At 43.3% G+C, this 24,635-nt stretch overlaps 1 protein-coding gene across 3 annotated transcripts in view; it reads right to left on the reverse strand.

Annotated features, from left to right (window-relative positions):
• Window positions 1-24,635, reverse strand: part of LRBA (LPS responsive beige-like anchor protein) — a 2,426,603-nt gene that overhangs the window by 1,711,154 nt on the left and 690,814 nt on the right. For all 3 annotated transcript variants that reach the window (XM_085641653.1, XM_085641654.1, XM_085641652.1), the window contains exon 34: window positions 17,241-17,302. In XM_085641653.1, the coding sequence (XP_085497779.1) occupies window positions 17,241-17,302 (62 nt within the window). The remainder of the gene's footprint in view (window positions 1-17,240; window positions 17,303-24,635) is intronic.

Raw genomic sequence — 24,635 nt, forward strand, 5'->3', positions numbered from 1 at the left:
TCACCCCTGGACCATATACATTTGAGACCACCCAGCAACGTTGACCATAACTCAGCAATATGCACAGCAAAATTAATTATGGAAAAACTAGTGTATCTTCAATCAGAAACACGAACATGCATATGTCGCAGCATTCACAAGCTAACTTTTGAATCAGAAAACTGCCAACAGGTAAAATCTTGGTTTAAAAGCCCTGTTATAAATTAATAAACAAATATTAATGGTTAACAAAAATGTAAGGCTTAATCACTATCGAAAGTAATATATTTTTAAAAAGAAATTTAACTCCTTCTGCAACGAATTTTTTTAATTAAATAAATTGTACCATCTAGCATAGGAGACCATAATCACCTGAATCAATAGTTATTCTTAAAACAAAAAAGCCAGAGAAGAAAACATTTCCAACACCACGGCCCTGGTTGTTACGGCAGCCCGCCGTGCGCCATCCCTCGAGCCAATCCCAGGTCTCCTAAGGGGTGGTGAAAAACCAGGATCTACACTCCGATTCCACTCTCAACTTGGCCGAGAACATCATCGCATATTTCAAGTCTTTGTCACGGAGCGCCTTTTTAACTGGCAAGAAGTTCCGCCGCAGCCTTTGTACCTTGAGGGTGAAGTCCGGGAAGAAAGTGATGCAACTGTTTTGGAATTCCACTGGCGGGGCGGATCGAGCACACTGCAGGATAACATCTCTGTCGCGGAAATTGAAGATCCGAGCAAGGAGCGTATGCGGGGGGGCCCCAGGTCTCGGCCACCCAGCCGGCACCCGGTGTGTCCACCGAGAAGAAGTTGGAATATTACCGCGGCTTGAGATGAGTAGTGATCAGCTCTTCCACAAAGAGATCTGCCGAAGGCCCCTCTGCTCGTTCCGGAACCCCAATTATGCGGACATTATTCCGCCTAGAGCGCCCTTCGTAGTCATCCAACTGCGCTTCGAGCTTCGCAGCGTGCGTCTGCAGGGCGTCCACCTTCCTTTGCAACTCTGACGTGTCATCCACCAGGGAGGTCGCCTTAATTTCTATATCTTTGAGGCACGAATTCATTGATCGCATGTCGTCTCTGATGATGGACACCTCAGTGGACACCGTGTCAATGTGCGATTCCAAGGACTCAGACTTGTCAGACGCAGCCTGTCCTCCCTTGGGACTCGCACCCGGTCCCCCGTCCCAGGTGTATTTTGTTAGCTTGGCCTGAAGCGCTACCTTTGAACAGCGACCTCCTGCCATAATAGCAGTGAAACCCTCCGATGGCACTCACTGGTGGACCAGACTGTCTACCATACGTGGCAGGTGCAATTAGTGCACCAACGGCTACCTCGTGGCAAGACGCGCCCCAGGCTACGTTTCCGTGGAATCCTCCAACGATTGAATAGCGCCAAGTGCGTGTTGGGGCCAATCGGAAGATACACCTCAGCAGCGCATCATAGTCCACAGTAGGGGAAAGATGATCTGCACCACAGGAGCCGGGCAGCAAAGGTCAATACTCTTCCTGGCAACAGCCCCGAGGCCAGCAACACAGGCCACGAGTTGATAGTACTGGCCAGCCACAGGGGGGGTTTTGCAGCCTCAGACAGCAGGCAGGTATGTTGTGGGTTCCAAGCACTAATGGGTATTTCAAACCCTTCCCTCCTTTGTGTTGTGCACTCTGTACAGACGCGTTATTACAGGACTCCTTTGGCGGCGTAGTATCACTATGGCAGCTGTTCGGTACCTCCCTGGTACTTGGAGCCTCGAGATGCCGCCCAGACTGCACAGCGATCAGCCCTACCGCAAACACAGACTTTGGCTGTCACGGGGACGTTCCCGCACTACGCTCTCCCCTCCTGTGCGGGGGGCAGCGATGGACACCGGTGCAGGTGCTGGAACGGGATTCAGAGGCCGCCGGGCGCACCACCACCCGCGCGGCACACAGCACGTCCTCGTGCCGGGGACCGATGACACGCCCCCAGCGAGCTGCAGTCTGCAGACGGCGACGGCAGCCGCCTACGGACCGCTGCCGAAAGCAGCAAGGATAAAGCCCGCAAGTTTCCCGCAGTTCTGGGGCAGAAGGCAGTCTCTGCTAAGGTCACGTGCGGCCCAGAGCAGTCCCAGCCGCCGGACCGCTCCACGGCTCCAATGGCGTTGGTCTCCCCGCAGGCGTTCCACGCCACCCCTCCGATCACGGAAGGTAGCAATCGGCATCTCTAGCGTTCCGGTTGCAGTTACATCAAGGTAAGCCCCAGTTTGAGGTGAAAGTATGCGGCTATTCGACGGATTCATGGCTCGATCGGCAGAGCCGACAAATCAGGTGGCCATCTTGATGCTCGGCTCGGCCACACCCCCAACAAGGATTTTAATATTTATTTTAACACCAAGAACTTCGTAATTGGGTAAGTACTTTTCGTAACAGCAATTTTTGCAGGTGAGTAAAAATGACACTTAAATGCATTTTTATGCTATAATGCTTTCCTATGGAGAAAAAGGCTTATACTGCATGTGATGATTTGCAATGATTCTCCCAGAGGGACAAGGTCCAAAGTACCACCAGCAGTTCGAGTTTACCTGCCCAGGAGTGTCCAGGTGAACAGGTGCTGGATGGGTAGGTAGCCTTGCGCGCAACACCATAGGTACAGAGGGGGGCCATCTAGAGACAAGTTTCAGAGGGGGACTTGGGGACAAGTCCAGGAGCCCCCAAACAGAGCCCCAGTTCGTGGGGGTCCTGAGAGCAGGTGAGAACCGTCGGTTGTTGTCGACTCGGGCCGGGCAGCTCGGGTACAGAGGGTTTTGGTCGGCTGGTGCCAGTGTGTCAAAGGCACCCATGGTTAGACCTGCAAAGGGGGCCAATCAGGACAGCTGGGCCACTCTAGGTGCTGGTCTCTACAATGCGGACGACCCTCGTTGGCTGCTCGGGCTCTGCAGAGTTGGATTCCAGACTGGACTCAAATAAGCTTTGGTTGCTACATGAGTCCGGTACTACAGGTATTGGTTCAGGCGGCCCCGGTTGGTCCTGGCGTCTTTTCCCTCAGTGGGGAGATGGATCTGACCTCTTGGAGCATGATGACTTCTTCCTGGGCAGATACTGTGTCAGTGGACACAGTGAACAGCAGAACTGTGAACCGGATGTTGCGGTCAGTGCCTGCAGGCAAGTGGCTCCTCCACTTCAAGGGAGATGCTGATAGCTTGGCAAAGTGCTGGGGGCCCTCTGAGGCTTTAGGAGGAGGTACAGCTGCAGGACGAGTCCGGTTGTCGCAGTTGTTGGGACAGGAGCAGGTAGGCAGGGTTTGGTGCCAAAGTCTACCAGCAATCCACAGTTCTTGCTTCTTCAGCTCTTTTGTCCTCTTCTTTCTTCAGTCAAACGAATCTAAGTTCCTGGTGTCAGAGGGACTCCTAAATACTCAATTTAGAGGTGTTGAGGGGAGTGCAGGGTAGTAGCCAATGGGCTACTTACCCTTGGGTTCACTACTCCCCCCCCCCTATATGACCACTTACTATGGGGTGTGGGTATAACTCTGTCCCAGAATTCCTAATTCCACTAAAATCGAAATGGTGGTACCCTTCATTTGTGGGTCACATCAGGTAGCGCACCTTAGGGGTGTGAGACTGGCCCACTAGTGGACGTCTCCTAGCATAGCTAATGTACCGCTTGTCCTGGTGCCAAATGGGCCTCATGACAGTGGGTAGCACCTCCCAGGTCTGGGGGACGCTGGGGCCTCATATCATAGGCGGCAGGGGCTTTGAAGTCCCTGGCCTTGGTATACAGATTCACTAGCCATCCTGCTGGAGGAGGTGTGAACACTTTCTTCCGGAGCAAGCGCTGTTCCTGGCCTCAGAGAGCGCAGGCTCTCACCTGCAGGAGATCAGAAACTCATCTGCAGTGGAAGGCTGGACTATACCAGTCAGCCAGCACACTAGGAGTCTGGTAGGTTTTCAGGGGGTACCTCTAAGGTGCCCTCTTGTTACATGTTTTAATAAATCCACTACTGGCATCAGGGTGGGTTTTATTATGACCAGGTGTTTGATACCAAACACCATAGGTTTCAGTGAAGCCATCATGTAGCTGGGGAACTCGTAAAGACCAGTGCCCAGTACATATACTTAAGATGGCTAACTTGTTCACTTGAACTATCTAGCAATCATACTAGACAGCACAGGAACATATCTGCTCATGCAGATATGTCCTCACATGTAATATAATGCACCCTGCTTTAGAACTCTAAGGCTTGCTGTAGGAGAGACATGCATATATTGCATATGCAGTGTTTGTGGGCATGGCACACAGGATGTGTGTCATGTCATGGTTTCACTTTTGTCTCCACCATTTCACGCAGCCTGCAATGGTAGTCTGCATGAGTTTGGTGGCGGGTCCCTTGGGGTTGCACAATGCATGCAGCACCCCTTGGGACCATTTTTAGTAACCATGCCCTATGGACCAGGGGTACCATTTACTACAGACGTACAGGGGTGCTAAATGTCTTGCCAATTGGGGGAACAATTGCACTGTTACCTTGTTGTAGGGAAATAACAATGGCACTGGGGACCTGGTTAGCAGGAACCCAGTGCACTTCAGTCGAAATTGCATCAGATACCAGACAAAAAGTGGGGGTGACCATGTCAAAAAGGGATATTTTCCTACATGGTGCTTCCCCAAAATTGGTATCTTTCATAGATTCACATGCTTGAAGCATCCCCATTGTCAAACTGGGAGTCAGAGTAATATTATAGCAGTACTATGATAAACATATTTCGAAGGATAAAGCCATGGCTTTTTAGTAGTCTAGTCAAACAAGGTACTTACCTTCAATAATGCTCTTTCTGGTTACTACTCTAGTCAACCACAGATTCCTTACCTTTATAATATTTGCAGGCGATAGACTGGACCCGGAAGACACAAAAGAGCATTGTTCCGCACACTGGTAGGTGTTGCAGTGTGGCTCCACACTGACTTTGTTGTGCTCCAGAAGTGACATTGGAGTCACATGTAAGTTGAACCCTACGCTTCAATGTCAGTTTATTTCTGGTCTCTGTCTGCACCCTCGGAATGCAGAGCAAAACAATAATCAGAAGTACCATGTGCAGATCCCTAACATTGGGACTTTTTAAAATTGAAAAATAGACCATTCCACAGAATGGGGAGGAGGGCGACAATGGGGAATCTGTGGTTAGAAAAAGTATCTATCAGAAAGAGTGTTATTAAAGGTAAGTAACTTCTTCAGAAGGCTACTTCTAAACAAAGATTCTTCACTTCTACAATAGATACTAAAGACGAACCTACCAAGGTGGTGGATCTTGGAATAGTTCAGATTAAAAAGTCCTGCAGGACCAAACAGGCGACATGCCCTTCCTGTTAGATGTAACTGTTAAGCAGTAGTGCTTTCTGAAGATGCACACTGATACCCCAGTCACAGCCTGAACAGATTAGGCATTCAGTGTGCCAATGCAGTGGTAGAAGCCTGGGCCCTGGTGAATCGGCCCTCAGTCCTTCTGGCGGCTGCTTCTTTGCCAATACATAGCAGATTTTAAAGTAGAGGACTATCCAACTTGATAAAGTCCTTTTCTGCTCTGCCTTGCTTTTCTTTGTTCAAGAGAATCCCAGGAAAAGCTCATCATCCATCCAATAGTCTTGGGTGCAATCGATACAAAGGCACAAGGGTCTATGGAGGTCCAGCCAATAGAATCTCTCCTCCTCTTTCAAAGGCTGAGGCAGAGTAAAGAACGTTGGGAAAAGTGATGGACTGCCCAACATGAAAAGGAGTCACATCATTTGACAAAAAAGGCCATCATGGCCTTCACACCCAGTTTGTCCGAAAAAAAGCTGCACTAAGGGAGCTGCACTGAGAGAGCCTGGAGTTCACTCAAGCGATGAGCAGAAGTTACTGCAACCAAGAATACAGTGTTCAGTGTCAGGAGACATAGTGGACAGCTGTGCACCACTTGAGGAAAATGAGTACCAAATTGATATCACACCGTAGCATCAAATAGCTTTGAGGCGGAAACATGGGTCAAACTATTTTTAAACCTCATCACAACAGGTAACTTCAAGAAGGATGGTTGGTCAACACAAAAAGGCAAGCAGGGACAACAAATGACCCTTAATGGTGCAAATGCAAGCCTTTGCTGGGCCAAAGATAAACCAAACAAGACGACATCTGACAGTTTGGTCAGTAACGGGTCCGTATTGCAGTCCCTTCCAGCGCCCGGAGTAGACAGATTTTGAAGAGAGATTCCTGGCAACAAAGATGACATCCACAACTTCAGAAGAAAGATCTAACAGTCAACTGCCGACACATGGAGGTGCAAAATGCACAGTTTCGGTAGTAAGACCCTGCCCTGCTGCTGTGACAGAAGATCCTCCTGAATCAGTAGCCTAATCAGAGGACTGATGCTCAGGCCCAGAAATTCCGGGTACCACACTCTCCTGACCCAATTTGGTGCCACTTGGGTGACTTGGGCTCGTTTGTTTCTGATCTTTTTCAGACCTCTGGGAAGGAGAGGTAGTGACAGAAAAGTGTACAGGAGTCCTGTTCTCCACTCTGTCCGGAACGTGTCTGAGAGAAAGCCTTCAGGGAAACTCCAGTGCGCGAAGGTTTTGACACTGCATGTTCTTGATGGTGGTGGAACGATCCAGCCGGGGTACTCCCCATTGCTGTAAGTTGCCCTGTTCTAGCTCGAGATGTAACCAACACTTGTAGTTCGCCAGGCAGAGTTTGTCCACCCTGGTTTTCAAACATCCAATTAAGTGGTTCACGAACAAGGAAATACCGCTGATCCAGCCAACTCCAAAGACGAAGTGCCTCTTGGCACAAGACCCAGGAACCCACACAGCCTTCCTTGTTGCCATACTACATGGCAGTGATGTTGCCAATGAGAACATATGAACCAGCTTCCCTTTGCTGGATGGTAGGAAGACTATCAGCGCCAAGCGATTGGCCTGCAACGTCAAACGTTTTAACAGAGCCATCTGAACTTTAACTTTCTCAGATGACCTCCCCATCCCAGCAATGATGCATCCACCCCCACCATCAGCTTTGGGGTAGGGCAGGGAGAGAGGTCTGCAGTGGATAAAATTGAGGTTGAGCACCCACAACAGCAGTTTTTTTTGTAGTCTCCTCAAAAACCTGAATGGAATCAAACATGTTCCACAGGTGCCGGGACCACTGAGACTTCAAGTTCCACTGCAGAGCCCACGTATACCACCTGGATTAGTCGACAAGTAGGATGCCAATAAGCCTCAGAGACATCCACATTGATGCCCAGGATAGAGGCTGAAACATCGGGATAATAGCCGGAATGTCCTTGTCATGATATAGGAAAGGCCAAAAACTGCATTGTATCCAGGATGGCTCCAATAAAAGGGAACCTCTGTGAAAGAGTCAAATGTGCCTTCTGCACGTTCATAATTAACCCAAAAGATGTCAGGAGGCTCGTTGTCGTCTGGATGTAACGGACTGTGGCGATTCTTTCAACAGCAAATCATTGAGGTATGGAAAAACCTCCAAAGGTGTGCAGCAAATAGAGCTATCACTTTCATCAACTCCCTAGGAGCACTGGCAAGGTCAAAGGGTAGCATGACAAATTGTAAAGGTTCCTGGTCCACATTGAACCGCAAGTAGGGTCTGTGGGACTGCAGGACGGGTACATAAATGTGGGTGTCCTACAAGTCCAAAGCCACCATCCAGTCACCTGGATTCAAGGCAGAAAGACCCTAGGCAGACTTGAGAATCTTGAATTTGTCCCTCTGCAAGGTTTTCTGAGAGCAGAGATCTAAAATAGGACAGTGCCTCTTTTCTTCTACAGCACAAGGAAATATCTAGAGTAACAGCCAGTAACCATTTCTGGCATTGGACCCTCTCTAAGGCTCCTTTGGTCAAAAGAGCCTGCACCTCTTGAAGCAAAAAGGGCAAGGGATCATCTGAAAGCCACTCTGATGTGGGTGGAAGACAGGGCAGGTTGAAATGGAATGGCAGAATATAGCCCTGTTGAATGACCCACTTATCAAGTGTCATATTTTGGCACACTTGGAGGAAATGTCTCCAAGGGTCTGATCCTGCCATCCACACGGTGGTTGTGTAGCACTAAGGGTAAACGCCATTTGGAGTCTGATGCAGTAAGGCCTGGGAAGTTCTTTACACCTGGTAGCCTGGACGTTGTCTGCTTAATGCTCAACCCCGAAAATATCCGGGATTCGTGTTTTGGGGAAGATGAGCTTTGGTGCTGCAAGTATGCCAAACCTGTGGAGTAGCCCAAATGGAAGAAATTTCCTCAGTGTGGCGCTGCCATTTATATCTTCAACCTGTCCAGTAGCTTATATACCTGCAGTGCTCCTACAGTGTTCACTATTGTTTGTGTATGAAGAGGAGTCTCTCTGCAGGTCGGCCACATGTCTCTGGCCATGCGTGCAAATTTGACATACTGTAAAATGTGTCCCAGGCCCACTACAAATGTTTCTTGTGCTTCAGAAAAAGTTCTAAATCTGCCTCCAACGCAGAGGAAAGCCAGCATCATGCATCCCCGCCCACCCACCCCGTTCCCATTTTCTCACTATCTTTTTTTAAAAATTTTTATAAAACTTTTTATTAACAGACATCAGCTTATCGATTACAGTACAGAGGAAGTAATACATCAGGCAACATGGGGACGATAGGTAAAAGCAATCATTACAAAATATCACTTGGAAAGTCTAGGGTGATGGGGGGGGGGGGTCATCACTGCCGATGGCGAGGGGAGGTTGACATATGTCCCCACAATAGGAATTCCACAAGCCCCATATACGGGCCCACTTCTAAGGGCAGCCTATACAGTCTTTTCTCTGAACATTGACCAATCCAGATCTTTCTCCCAGTCTCCCACCGTAGGAGGATAGGACGCTCCCCACTGCTGGGCAATGTTTCTCTTAGCGAGCATAGGCCCCAAAGTGACCCATTGCGTCATGTAATCATTCAGATCTGTCGGCTCCCAAATATTCAATAAGCATCTACGAGCTTCAAAGCTGAGTTGCGTGGACAAGACTGTGTTAATGGTGTCGTGTACTTTGCGCCAATAGGATTGAATACTATTTTCTCACTATCTTAAGACAAAATTGGGAAAACGGGGGCATACTTCAAATGTGCATTTGCATCGTAAATACTGGTCGCCTCAAGATCTTTTTTGTCACTAATCCCCAAGCCTTACTTGTCCATTTACCTATAAACGGCATTCACACTAGTAATCCTGCGCCCTTCATCAGTAGACTGTCCAATGGTACACCTCTATGAGGATCTTATCCAAAACCACTCTGATTAATAGCAAACACTGAAAGATTTGGCAATGAGACTGGAATGGCATCTGCAGGTAGAAGAGTAAGGATATTATGCTCCAGAGGCAATCTGACACCAGTTGTTGCAAGCACACCTTCAACGCCTAGTCCACCAGGTACATAAGGATGTGTATCCCCAAAATGTGAAGCTGCCTTGCAACCACTGACATGACCTTAAAAAAACCTGGGTCAGGGGCTGAGTTAAGGCTGAAGGTAAGCACTGTAAACTCATACTGAGTGGAACCCGTCACAAAATGAGGATACTGCATGGGGGCTGCGAAACTGGAATAGGAGTACTGCAGATCAAGCGATACCACGAATTCTTGGCCTCCAAGGCCAGTAGGACCTAAGAGAGAGCATCTGAAATTTCTCCTTGAGTAGAAAGAATTCGGGACTCGAAGGTAAAAAATGGACAGACACCCCTGTCATTCTTGGAGGATCAAAGCGTAACAGGAGTAACATACATGGTCTATTTCTCCCACAGAAACCAAATCTCTTGTCTGCTTGCTCAGTAGCGACAGTACCTCCTTGAGGAGGATTTGAGCATGATCAGCCATCGGGGCCCAACTGACAGAAGGAATGTGGGGATGTATTTGTAAAACAGAAGTACATAACCGTTCCCCACAATCTGCATGACTCAAAAGGTCTGACATAAAGGCCTTCCAGTTCACTAAAAATCAAGAGACACGTCCTCAACTGCTGGATGCTCATGTGTGCACTAATGTGGTTTTGAGGCATAGCAGGAAGGAGAACTGTTAGTGCAGATGGTGCTTGCCCCTGGCATCACCTAAGGCCATGAAAAACTACACAACTTTTGGATATGCTGAGTGGGTTGCCACTAACAATACAGCTGATCCATCGAGAAGCTCCGGTATTATTGATGTAACTGGGGGACTTGGGAATATAAGGCCAGAGAGTGCACCATGGCACAGTTTTGCTTAAAGTGATTCATTGCCTAGTAAATATTTTTGCCGGAAAATCGGGAGGAGGTAAACAGCATGTACACCAGGTTTACCTGAATGAAGAATGGTGGCTGAAGCGCTTAAGGATCTTACCACGGAGTGGGTAATGCCAAGCCCAGAATGCAAAATTGACTTGGCTGCATCTTGGCTATCTTTTACCAACAGCACAAAGGGCCCTGCATAATATCCATATCCATGTCTTAACTGAGCCATTTCATAAAGTGCATGGGAGTAGCACACCATCAAGGATGCAGCGCTGGCCAAAAGGAAACAATGTTAGTGGCCAAGGTGGCATCTGTGACATCATATATCATTATATCCTGATCAGGAGGGTCCCAGATCTGGATCAGGCTGGCTCTGTGACATAATATCTGAGAGGGGCAGGGCCACAGCAGGAGCCATGACCACAAGGAGGTACAACAAGTTTTGGCAGTTGGCATGAACCACATGGTGAAAAATATGTGCAAAGAAGACTCCATCAGAAAATTTCTGGAAAATCAGAAGAGCTATCTATTTAACAGTGCAAGATAGATACATTCACACATGCTTTTCAAGTACTGTATCATTTCAGACTGTTGGGATAAAGTTAAACAAAGGATTAACTTCGTTTTAATATCTGATCTAAAGTTATCAACCAACACATGTTAATGATACTGACAGCTGCATGCACTTAGGATATGAGAAAAACCTCTGGCTTTTATGAGGGATAAAGATAGTCATAAATATGATTCTGAGGATCTGTAAATTTTCTAAACCAACTGTTGACATATGGCTTATGGGCATCACAAATTTAGCGTAGGTAAAATATATACATTGAGAACGCAAGAATTCATCTTTTCAATCTTATCTTGAAACATTTTTAGATCTGTATAAAATTATCATACTGAGCACTCTCCCATTTGGTTTGCATAGTGTTCGGCTACGCTCTTGTTTTGCAAGTGTGAATCAGAGTAAATGATGACGGGGCTGTGCCAGCCCATGTAAGAGACATTTATATCTACCTTTTATTGTTGTCATTTTTTAAATTGTGTTGCAAATATATATTTAATAGCTAAAGGTTGCCAACTTTATTTTAAAAATATGTAAAGCAACTCAATTTTGTTTTGCTTACAATATAAAAACGGGACTGGTGTCCACGGGCAAAAGGAAAAGAAACTAATGAAGGAGAAAACAGTGTCATTAGAAACAGAAATACTGGGACTATCATACAAACAGAAAAAGGAATAGTAGTACTTGCAGCTATACCCGTATATACAAAGAGTGCAATGTTCAAATAGATGAGCCACAAAAATAGAAGCAATGGTCACTCTAACAACCAGGAGAGGTAGAAATAGAACCAATAGCCCACCACTCACAGCACAGTCAACATGTATAGCCGGGCAAATTCAGAAATACACAACAAAATAATGGCAACTATGGCAGCAGCCAGAGACACGAGACACAAAACATGAGAAGCCTCTTACTCCGTGATGAGCAATAGTAACCAACTGCGTCAATCGCAGCGAACATAAAAAATCATGAAACGGGATTAAGTTAGACAAAACCCACACCACTGAGTACTGTAAATTTAACGGGAGCAAAACATACCGAGATTAATCTCAGGTACATAACTAAGACTCCATCAACTTACAGATTCATGAATCACAAAGACTACAGCATCAAATTACGTATATCACCACCACCGGCTACCACAACAAAGTGTCATTAAGCAACATTTACAGCCCTGTAATGGAAAAGCTAAATATGAGACCAGCTCCAGCAGACATACAAGGGCCTCCAACCATACAAACCTGACATTTACCAAAAAAAGATATAAATATAAAACACAATCCACACAGCAGATCTAGCTATGACACCTATATCTTGACCTTTACAACTAAGGAGGCACAGAAAGTAAGAGAACAGTATCAAAAACAGAGTCAAAAAGACAACACACGTGCCACTGACGACGAAGAGGTTCCTATAAATAATTTTGAAAAGACACTGCAATGAAAGTTATAATTTTAAATAAGTAGGTTACCTCAAAATATTGCCAAAATAGAAGGATCATAATGCTGTATGAAAAAATAAACAGTTCTAAAATGCTTTATTTTGGAAAAAACACAGTGTTCATTTGTGGTTACTTATTGCATCAAAGCTTTAGATAGATGAGAAATGGAGATAAATCAAACAATGGCAAGACTCCTGTGATACTAATCTGAACCCTCCTCAGTTCCTAAATGTGAAGGGTGACAAATTAGCAAAGTTTGAAATCACATTTGTAGACGTTTATTTCATACGTATCCTTTATAATTCATGTGATTAAAAACGCTTTTTTTGACCTGATCTTTTGATCTTTGGCACCCCACCCTCTCCATCTCCCCTTAAAAAATTAATTACAATTTCGTTGAGAACATCACTTCCCACCCTATCTTGAACCAAAAAATCAATCACGCTCAACCCCATCTCCTCCCAGTATCTGCAAAACGTCGGCTTGAAATTCAGTCTCATATCTCTCACACTTTCACGCTGCTGAAGCAGTTCACTTCCTAATAAAATAAATCACTTTTCTGATTGCCACGATGACCTCTTTGAATTAGGTAAATTCAAAGTGAAAAATGTAATTATCCTACTAGGCCACTGTACACGTCGTAGGAGAACGTTGGTGTTATGCCTCACTTAATTTTTCATTAGCAGACAAATGTGTTTTTCGGCCTTAACATGATTTTCGGTTTTCTTTCTAACACTGATGAATTTTTACACCAATTGTACCCATAACAATATTAGTGGTCGGTTTGTGCTACTAGCGGCACCAGGTGATCCATACACCCGTCTTTTGATTACTTTACCATTAAAGAGCACAGTGACATGTATGACAAATAGGTGCATTAGAGCATGTCATTTATTCCCCAGCCCCCACACAAGGTTGGAAGGCAGTGACAGTGAGGTACAGAGGACCGAACAGTGTTACACTGTCTGGAGTACCTAGAAAAATACCACATTGTTGAAAACATTCGCAAAACCAAAAAGCATGTAATTTATTTCTTTAAAAAACGAACATTGTTTGCTAACTCCTGCTGCAAAGTATTGCCACTCGCTTTGAGGTCTGCAAAATGTACAATAGCTTTTGTGATCCACAGCTATTCAAAAAGGTAGGGTCTCACGGAAAAAAACAGTACAAGCATTTTTTCAGGGGTGCAATACACAATGACGGGCCAAAACACACAAGAACACACAGACAAGCAGAGGACAACAAGGGCAAAGACTGACAATCATAGGAACATTCAGACAGGCATGCACTTACACATTTACAGACAGGCTCTTGAGCGCACACACACACAGGCGCAAATATTAAAAGGAGTATTAGAAAATCAAATCTCATTGAACCTAAAAGGAAAACTCAACTTATTAGAAAGCTCCGACAGTAGGCAAGTGCTTAAATCTTGCTCTTACTGAAAAGTATTGCAGATCACTCTGCGAGTGACGTCAACAAATCATCACTCACACATACTAATAAAAAAGTAAACCAAGTTGATCAACCCTCAACAGTGAACAAGTGAGCGAGAAGACTTGCGTAGCACAGCACAGAGAAATGGCCTGCCTTTAGAAATGTACTGGCTGAAAAGTGGCAAATGAAGGACAAACAGTGAGCGATTTCAGTCCATTCCTAAGGGCTGCCTGGCTGACTGACTGACTTGTGTACAGCTACCAACTGGGAACTGTGCGGCTGTGCTTTTGAGGCAGCATCTTAGTGTAGAACTCTATTCGTAGAATAAACAGAGAATTCAGGGGTGTAGTTCTTTATCCTACTCATGGAGTATTATGGGCTTTCGATGAGTGCACTCTCGGAAGAGTCTCTTAAAGACATTAGGAATCAGAGTGTCTTCAGAATGACTGCAACCCAGAACTGCACCCGCTATTAATCTAACTCGACCATAGGATGATGGAGGCCAGAGAGTATGTAGAAGAAAAAGGTGGAAGGGAAAGCCTAATAAAGTGGGGATGGGGGTATTAGTCTGTAGCACAGGAAGCCCAATGTGTTACTCTAGAGAGGCCCTAGTGTATTCCCTTTCATTCCTTGGAGGAAAGATTTTAATTTGGGCAGTGGCGGTTTCAGTCTGTGTGCTTGGGAGTTGGATACCAGCAACTCCATTTTGCAGCCATAGTATTTCAAGAAGAAACGGTATGTCCATGCCTGGGCACAGGACTTGCAAAGTTCTATCACTTAGCATTAAACATGCACAACAGTGATCTGTGCATACAGTGTTGGATCATAGGCATTGATGCTGTGGTTACCAATATTTCTGAGGAGATGAAGAGTACAGGTTGTAGGGTGAAGCAAAAGGGACTTTGCAGGTCACTTCCATCCTACTGGAACTGCAGTAACAATTAGCGAAAAAGGAAGGGAATAAAAGAAGCCAACATCCTAGATCGGGAGTGCGATCTGGTGAATGGAAGGCTCTAATTTATACTGAGTTTTCAAATGTTTCAGACATGGTATTACATTCAGAAAGCAACATTCGACTGGCCCATCAGTGCTTATGAATAACTTTATTAACGGTTGCTGTTTGCTTCTAGTAATCAGTCACAGCGGAACAGGACCGGGTCATATGAAAGAATGAGGCCTGTCGAGTCCTATGTTTTGGGTATTCAGACGTCCTATCAGGAAAATTCTATGTAGTCTGAGTGGCTTCATATATGCTCTTTGTAAAAATTACAATTGGTCTATTTGAATCAGACATTACTTAATATCTCTTGAACAAGACATTACATGATATCTCTTGCACAAGTGCATATGATTTGCTTTTGTCACTGACCGTTAGTCAGTGGCAAGTTTCTAGATGAGCAGTCACTTTTATCCATAATGTTTGAAATCGTGGTGAGTGACTGGAGTTCAGAAGTTGATCTGTTGGAGGTTTTGGGATTCAGGGTGGCTGCCCTTGAGGAGGAACATGACTGGGGTGTTCTGCCTCACTAGTGTCGTAACACAAACCAACTCTACCTGAGAAGCAGGTCTGAGAATTCAGAGGACCACATTGTTAAGATCAAATAGTATTTAATTTTGAAACTCAATTCCTAGAGAGTGGTTGCAGAGCAAGACTCTTACTACAAACACCCTGGAATGCTATGCTTAAAAATTATATCAGATGAAGACTCTGGATGTACCCTCTCTCTGCCTTTTCTCTTCATTAAGACTTTTCTTCCTGCCTGAACTTAGTGCTCGCCAGTACATCCTTGCTTTTACAAGAGAAACAATTCAAGGAGAGCTACCCCAACTACACTTTGAACAAAATAAACAATAGATTGTTAAAATGCATGTCAAAAAGGGGAGTTTTATCAAACAATTACTCTATTCAGCTTTAGCTATTTATTTTCATCAGCTACGTTTCAGCATGATCACAAATACGACAGCAGGGTCCTTTCACAAGTCACACAAGTAGAACTATACAAATAAATTCAGTACAGTGAAGACGAAACAACTGCATGGTTTAACAGCACAAAGATAAAGGGGATAAAATGGTTTAAAAATGAACAACTTATCATGCATCTCTAGGCCATCTGCGACCTTTGCTTCCTTGTAACTGGACTAACAACAAAAGTGACACATTCAAAATCAGACAAACTAAGGGGCGGTAAATGCATTCATCCAAATCATGCTCCTTGTCTGGAATAATAAGCCCACTACAAGCATAACTGCTCCTCACTACTTCATTGTAGAATCCATTAGGTGTGATCTCCAGAAGTAATTGTACCTATTGCATTTTATTGACAAAGAGGCTTATTGATTTTTCACACCATCTATGATTCTTTCATTTGTATTCATGAAATGTCCATCAGCCCAGTCTAAATAAATTTGGCAATAGGGGCACTAAAACGAATGAATCGATGACCAGAAACATTAATTTTGCATTATCCGTATTCGTCAGGCGAGTAAACGGACGAGGTTTCCAATGAAGGTCAAAGGTTTCCCAATGGGTCAGAATCCTTGACCTCCAGACCAATATCTTCCCATTAAAAAAGGCTATTTTAAAGATTTAAATAGAGGAATTTATAGCCAAAGAGAAATTGTTTTTAGATACCACAAACGAGCTCAATGTAAACAGTCTTTTTAATTACAACAGAGGCTACCAGATGAGTGTTTCTAATGCAAGTCCATTTTAGGCTCTCATGAAAGGTCAATAAAGCGACAGATACGCACTCATGTGGCTTCCAGTGAACTGGAAATGACTTTGCCTGAAGGAGTTTAAAAAAAAAAATCTATCACTGCTTTAAGATTACAGTTTCCATCTTGTGCTTATCGCTACTCTTCAAAATGCCACTGAGATCAAAACCACAGCTGACGTCACACTCAGTCAATGAAGACCAGAAACAAGGTGAATTTGTTTCTACATAGTCTGTGCATCGCTAGCTTTTTATCCTGTTAATTGTTTTTCCATACTCCCTGCGTTTACATTTGTAGAAATGTAGGTTGTTAGAAGAGTCCCCAACGATGTACATTATTACATATATTTTTGAATACCATATATATATTAATAACACCCCTGTAAAATGGAACAGCAAATTAGTTAATTTTATGCTGTACTGTGATTCATGAGAAAGAACAATAAAACCATTAAATCTAAAAACAGCAGCACATTTTCAAAACTATCCCTTCTCAGGAGAACCCATTTCTTTGCATAGTGCATAAGTAACACATGCTTCCAAGGCACAGACCTTTGCCTAGTGTTCTGACTGCTCTACCAGTAACATATTGTGTAAGTACAGAAAGCTTGGTGTTGGCTTGAGCTATTTTACATCCACAGGGGGCAATAATAAGAATTCTTCACCATTTGCTTTAAGTCTGCAATTATTGGCCATGCTTTAAGAGGTTGTTGATGCAGCATCTCACCATGGAATTGCCTATCGCATCCAGTAAACGCCGTTCTTCAAAATGTCTTAAGTGATGACGCTTTGTCATGAAAAGCAGTCACATTGATACACTGGGAAGCAACCTTGTGTTTACTAAGTACACTGCCGGCGACAACTCACCTGAGAGCACAGAAGCATGACCAACTCCACCACAGAACTGCTGGATTTCATGCACACCAAACCTAGAAAACAGACAGATATACGGTCACATCTCAAAGACAGTCTGCTCAGCACGTAGCAATACTTTTCACATGTAAACTAAAACGAGCTGGTGGCTGGATTTCTGTCATTTAATTCTTAAGGAGAGTAGAGGAGATACATTCCTGAAGGGTAAAAAAAAAAAAAGGTGCACTGCAATTAAAAGTATATTATGGCGAGAAGGGAGCTTTAGAGCTCTGGGAAATGGCTGCGTTAGTGCGAAAGAATAACATCACATGCGGTTTGTTTGTCCCTCCAGACTTCGCCATGAACTCATCTCTGTATCACACATTAGTCATGTCAACTGAAGACAAAAACAACTGCAACTTTAGATCTGTTTGCGTTTTATATTACTGGTGAAAATGTGCCGCGCATATGCTCTATTGATCCATAATATCCAGGTCTGACTGCTTCCGAGCGCGTGGTCATTACATATGCAGAGGCGGGAAGTGGCTCCATGACCTTTGCTTTCTCCCTTGCTCTTTCTGCCTTCAGCCCTCCAGCTATCAATCAAGTTTCCATTTTGTTTGGTGGCAGCAGACATCCCAAACACTCTTATTAGTACTTTGACCCTTGGCCCGCAGTAAACCTTCGCAGAAGTGCAAGCGGTAGCACATTAGACCTTTCCAAGTGTTTATAAATGAATTTCGAGTATTCCTTTGTTGAACATTTGCAATACGTTCTCAAAACCACACACTTTTGCATACACATCGGTTCACAGGCATGCATTTTTATTTTAAGTGAAATAGAAAATGGTTAGCTTACTGTTAAATATCTTCCGAGCAAGGGAATAGTTAAAAGGCACCGAATTGTAAACTGCTATGTGAAGGCGGATTTGTTTTTTTAAATGCTCTTCGTGGCATGAAAATTAAATGTTACCACTGAAATTATTAATGAAATATTAACATTACAGATGATAGGATCTACACGCTGTTAAGCGCTCATTTTAGGTTCCAAATCATTTCCAACGGCTGCAGAACAACATGTCTTTGTAACGGGGTGGTTCCCGTACCTCTAAAATCTGATCATTTGGTCGCAGTGAATAGGCCCTAGAATGCAAACAGCTGACCCCGAAGTAAGCGGGGTGAATTAAGGCACATCTCTCCGAAATTAACTCCAGATAGCTCGTTTACAAGGCCCTCGGAAACAACATGCTTGATTAGTAAAGTCAGACATTAAAAAAGGTGCCCTCTTAATTATTGTGAGCTTTGTCCCGGTGTGCGCCTACAGTGCATCTGACATAGACCACTGCTCCCTAAAAAAGTGAAAGCAGCACAATGGCTGATTCTGAGGCGGGGGAGCAAGCATCCCTCTGCAGGCTGGTGATGCGCACAGCTGCACTTGTCAGTGGGGGGGGGGGGGGGCGGGGGGTGTTGTCCAGAGGGTTCCAGATCCCTGCATCCTCAGCCAACCCAAAAGACGACCTTGGGGCAATCTGACTGCGAGACATTTCTTCTTAGTCTCCCTCGAGTCAGTTTGCCCCTGCGGCGGTAATCCGGTGCAGGGGCAAAGGCACTCCTTCATTTGCATGGGCAATGCCCCCTTGGGATGACACAGCAGTAAAATGTGCAATTATGTATTACGAAAGGGGGCTGCACAAGATCCTGTTGTCCTTTGTGTAATACGGGAGTGCCCATGGAGGCACATAACGCAGGTGCAAAGGCCTGTTCAGACCTTGACCCTTCCATAATACGGCCTGTATGGCAACTGGGCAACTGCAGCCTTGTCTAGCCAAGCACCGCATATGCAAGTCATTCTGTAGAGTGCATACCCAACATTGGGCCAGCAGCCTACACACAGTGCAGCGCATTGGCTTATTCCCTTCGTGATATAACATCAATACATTCCAACTCCTGTTTCCTAAAAGCCATACAATTAGGCAGAAAGATTCTCTGGTAAACCATACAAAACAAACTTATGATCATCCATATCCTAAAATGAAGCCAATTTGTTGCCAATTGCAAAAAACGTAACCAGTCAAACACATGATGTGCAAATTCCCCTTATAAGGGAACATCATGGGGTAGCTTGAAAAAGTTAAGTGAAATCTAAGTGGACCCAGACAAAACCCAGATACTGAAAATAAAACAGGGACTGGTAAGCCTGAATAAAACTCAAGGCACCACGGGCATGATTCAGAAGCAGTACTCCCAATCCTAGACAGGGATATGCCCTATTCAGTTGTCTACCCCTCAAATGATCTTTTCACAAAAGTTCTAAAATATTTTACTGAACCAGAGATTAATTTACCCTTGGCCTGTTTGGGCATGGACCAAGCAGAATGAACCGAAGGACTTTTTGGAGCTGAATTAATAGTATGCAGAAAACAGCAATCTTCTCTATGGTCATTTCAGACAACATAAGGCATCAGAAAACCAGAAAAACTTATATCAAAGAGGTCACAGGCACCTTGCAGTGCACAGGAAACCCCACCATTGTTATGGTCTCGATTAATCGAGTGCACACTGAATTTGCTCCTCCTTGTCAGTGACAATGGAAGAACAAGAAAACAGTCTCTCTCCATCTAAACAGGTTCCAAGCAATCCAGGTAGTTAGCATGGTGGTCACATTTTGTAAGATGCGCTGCGGACTATGCACTTGTGTTGAAACTAATTGCTGAAGGATTTGATCAATGGTTTAGCTTGGGACATGGCAGTCTAGCTTTCAATCTGTCCAAAGTCAGGAATGGACAGAAGATGCAGGGGTCTAAAATTCCTCTAGCTCTTCTTTAAGATTCCCACAGCAAAAGTAAAAACCCAGGTATTTGTGTTATATGGTCACACACAGACATTTTGTCTCCTGTTTTTTCCAGGCTATCGAAGTGGCACCCAGCTGATATCAAGGACAAGAGGGTACACACCCGTTGCAGATTTTGATGTTATAAAATGGGTGCTTTGCTATTTTGTCCATAATACAGAAGGGGGTTGGCCGGGATGTGAGCTAAAGCTTCCTTGTCTGGTGTTCAGAAAAAGGAACCCGGGGTTTTGTGTAAAGCATTTAATTGCTAGAAAGATTTTGGACTAGCTCACCCCACAGAAATTCTAAAGTGAGGTGAAATAAGGAGCTATATTTTCATAAGGGGTCTTAGCATTTTTTTAATGTGAATGAGTATCCACACTCCATGGTGCCCAATTCGCATTCTGAAGACCTGGATACGAAATAACAGGTGTATGAAATAAGTCGAGCAGGGTTGGTGCCATTATCAACATTAGTGTCCCAAAGGAGCCTATGTCATTCTCCCTCCGTATGTCCTCTAGCCTTCATATACGTCCTATTGGTCAGAGCTTTGCAGCTGTATACTCATTTACTCTCCTGTTCGTATCTTTACTATACTCTACTCCCTTTCTGCTACTTCTCGGCAATATGAATTTATAGTTTAGAAAGGAACAGGTCAAAGTACACCCAGGATCAAGTACGGTTTTAATATTGTCATTCAGAGCAGTGGTCTATGCCACATCAGTAATGTGTCCATTAAATGATCCGTGTTATTTTATGTCCCATTTTAATGACTATAGACTTTATGGATTTCTTTATTTCCCTTGACTATCACTGTCACTATTACTGACAATAAACTGAAATACTTTAACAGCATTTCTTTTCTTTTTACGTTCAATACTGTTGTAAGCAAAAGAAAAACAAGGGGGTAACACTGGCTCAAAGCTGGAGACACCAGTTCTCAGTAAATGCATGCAATCTGACCTCTAAGACTCTAGGTCCATATACCATTAGCAAGTGGTCCTAAAATGAGGAATGCAACCTTCCTCAAATTACTAAGAATATTTGGCGCCGTAAAAGTGTATCATACCTCTTTCCAGGTTCATGTCCATGGTTTTAAAAAAAATCTGTTTCTTACCTTTGTAGCAATCTGCTTAAAATGGCTGCAGAGGGACGGCTGTGCAATGTTGAAGTAGTTACATAAGGTCCACACAAATTTACTGTAGGACTTTAATTCTGACTGCAGCAATTCACAAAGGGTGTTTGGGCTACATGGAGTAGACATCCACATGTACAAACTAAGAAAACCCTAAATGTGACAACTGGAGCTAGCATGCTTTTTATGGCTTTCAAATACTGGATTATAAGAAATTACCATTTTTAATCTTGTTTTTAAAATTGAGTTATTTTTGCTAAAGACTTGCCAGAACAAACGATGGACTGCCGTGAACCAAACGGATCTTGATCTAGCAACTTATTCTTGTTGTCTTTCAACTTAATGGAACACAAAGATGGTCAGGTCGAAACACAACTAACATGAAAATTTCCCCTAGTTGGCCTATTGTTTCTGCTATAGGTTCACATACAAAATAAATTTCAGAACGTGTAGCCGTCTTCCTTAGATCATATGTGGACAATGTTCCATTGTATGTATGTGATGCGCAGGGCACCCTCAGTCTAAAAGGTAAAATATATGATTTCAGAGTAGATTTTGAGCATCTGAACCATGGGTGTTTACCGCTTAGAGACCTCGTTCAAAAACAAAAATGGGGCCATAAATCCATGGTATATATCGTTTAGACTGAATTGGACAGCTTTTATGAAAACTGGGGATGCCTTTTTACATGACAACCTTGATCCTTGCAAACAATGCAACTATATACAATGTAGGGTTCTAAAAAGTACAGGGTACCCAGATGGGTTTGGTTCCAGGATAACTTTTCTTTTATTTTAAGCCTAGTCATGGGTTAGATTGAGATGGAACAAAGTTTGTGCAAAAATATCTGTGCGTTCACCAATCCTGTGGATTATACATAGGCTGCATTTTACTACTAATGATTGGTACACTGACAGAACTAGGGAACAATATAATGTTACTCTATGAAAAATGATTTCTATTACAAAAATATTCATAAGGCTGAGGGCGCACAAAATAAAGCAACATAAACATAAGAACTTTAACTCAAATTTGATTACAACTCCTGCACGTTTTGCAAACTCCAAATTGCTTCCTCGGGGCCACAAATTAGCAGTTCATTTCTATCTATATTTATATCTCTCTATCTATCTATATATATATATATCTATATATATATATACACATTTTTTTTATAGAAAATCCTCTTGGAAAGTAGAGAAATGATTAATTAAACTGGGCATAGTCTTATTATCCATCCGATCTGCTAATTTGTGGCGTTCACGAAAGAGGTTGAAGTTGAAATAAAATTTGAGTTGGAGTTCTCATGTTGAACTTCTTTTCTTTTCTGCCCCTCAAACTTTGACACCGGTCTATATTCTTTGTTGTGCTGGTGATGTTACTAATGTATCTCAATGACAATATTATGACTTTTTTTGATGTTCAACTAGTTAAGAAAAAGAGATAGAAAGTCACCTGGATAAATAAAATGTATGAAAAACTTTATTCGGTTGAAAGTGCCATCATAAAAGCACACAATAAATACATATAACATTCCTTAAAATGCATAAAAACACAAATGAAACTAAGTAAGAGGGAATCCACCAATCCTACTGGAGCAGAGTAAGGCTTTGTCGGAGATGGAGGGGAAGGTCGTTCCAGGTCTTGGCTGCGAGATAGGAGAAGTACTTTCCTTTTTTTTTTTTTTTTTTTTTTAAATTTTATTGAGATCAGGACAGGAGACCGGGACAACAAGTAATAATTAGAGTTACAGACAATAAAACAAATTAGTCAAATCAGTCAGACAAATCAAAGAAGGGCATGTACAAACAAATCGGCAATCCTACCAGCTTTGTCCGAATCGACCCGATTACATACAGATTTGTGTTCATCAGTCTTTACATAGAGTTGAGGCGCCCCAAATTCTGTTAATTTTTTGAAGAAATTTGTGACCTCTGATCTTAGCCAGAGAGGTTTCCATGGTATGAATTTCTTTAACAAGAAGCCACCACTCCATCACGTGTGGTGGGTTACTTGAGATCCATGTCCTAGCAATAGTGAGTCTGGCACAACCAATTAAAATATTGATAAGGTCAGTTTGTGAGTCTACAGATGAATAATTCAACAGAGGAGTGCCGAGCAGTACGTTAGTCAAACTTATTGTAATTGGTTGTGACAGAATCTGCGTGATACCCTGGCTAATTTTAGACCAGAATTCAGTAAGTCGGGGACACGTGAACATCCTATGTTCGAGATTGGCAGCTAGTAGGTCACATTTGGGACACCTAGTCCGTTCGCTGTTGGGACGGTTACTGGACCATTTTGAAATTTTTTCGGGAGTATAATATAACTGAAATATCATTTTATATTGTTGTAATCGCAAGCTGGAAGACTGAACCGAGCGGTTGAAACTACTTAACGAAGATGATATCTGATTAGCAGATATATTCAAACCCAAGCGGGAACTCCATTTATCCGCAATATTCCCACAGTCGTCCAATTTAAGCGAGGTAAAAACTTTATAGCCAAGACTAATGAGTGATCTAACTTTATTAGGATAGAAGCAGTTCCAAATATCTGAATCTGCAATATTTAGTAACTTTATTTTACGTATTAAGTAATCATGTATCTGAATGTATTTGAACTGTGCAGTTAAAGGTAATTTAAAGATTATTCTTAGTGTCTCGAAGGCCAGTAGTCCATCATTACCGTAAAGGTCCCCGAGTGTTTCGATTCCAGCGACTTTCCACTTATAAAATATACCATCATGGAATATCTCCGGGAGACCAGGGTTGGCCCATAGAGGTAATTGAGGATGAAACAAGGACGTATTGCATTTGGCCAGGATAAGTTGCCATATTTTGACAGTGTCTCTGATAGTCTTGAATTTTACCCGTTTAAAATAGTTTGGGTCGTTAGTTTTGGCTAAAAACATATTAGAATCCTCGCCTAAAGCAAATTGGTAGCAATAAAACGCTTGCTTGTCGCGAATGAGCAGGCTGCGAAGACGACTCAGGAAGGCCGAGAAATAGTATAATCTGAAGTCGGGAAAGGTCAAACCGCCTTGATTAAGAGGTAGATTGAGAAGATTAATTGACCTACGAGCCTTCTTATATCCCCAGATATAGCTGCTAAAAATCCCATCCAGCCGTTTGAAGTATGTGTTATTAACGAGGAGAGGTATGGACCTAAATAAGTATAAAAATTTAGGTAGTATATTCATTTTAATTAGATTGATCCTACCGACCATACTTAAGGGAACCTTGTGCCACTTTTTTAGAGTTGTAACGGTTTCTTTGAGAAGAGTCTCATAATTGAGTTGTTATCTCATTAGTATCAGAAGAGATTTTAATGCCAAGATAAGTGGCTGTTCTACAGGTACCTGCTATCTGAGTCAAAGGTTTATGATTCAAAAATGACTTGTGTTTTATGTGAGTTGAGTTTATAACCGGAAACTGAGCCGAATT

Source organism: Triturus cristatus, chromosome 2_2, assembly GCF_964204655.1.
Source record: "Triturus cristatus chromosome 2_2, aTriCri1.1, whole genome shotgun sequence".
NCBI lineage: Eukaryota > Metazoa > Chordata > Amphibia > Caudata > Salamandridae > Triturus > Triturus cristatus.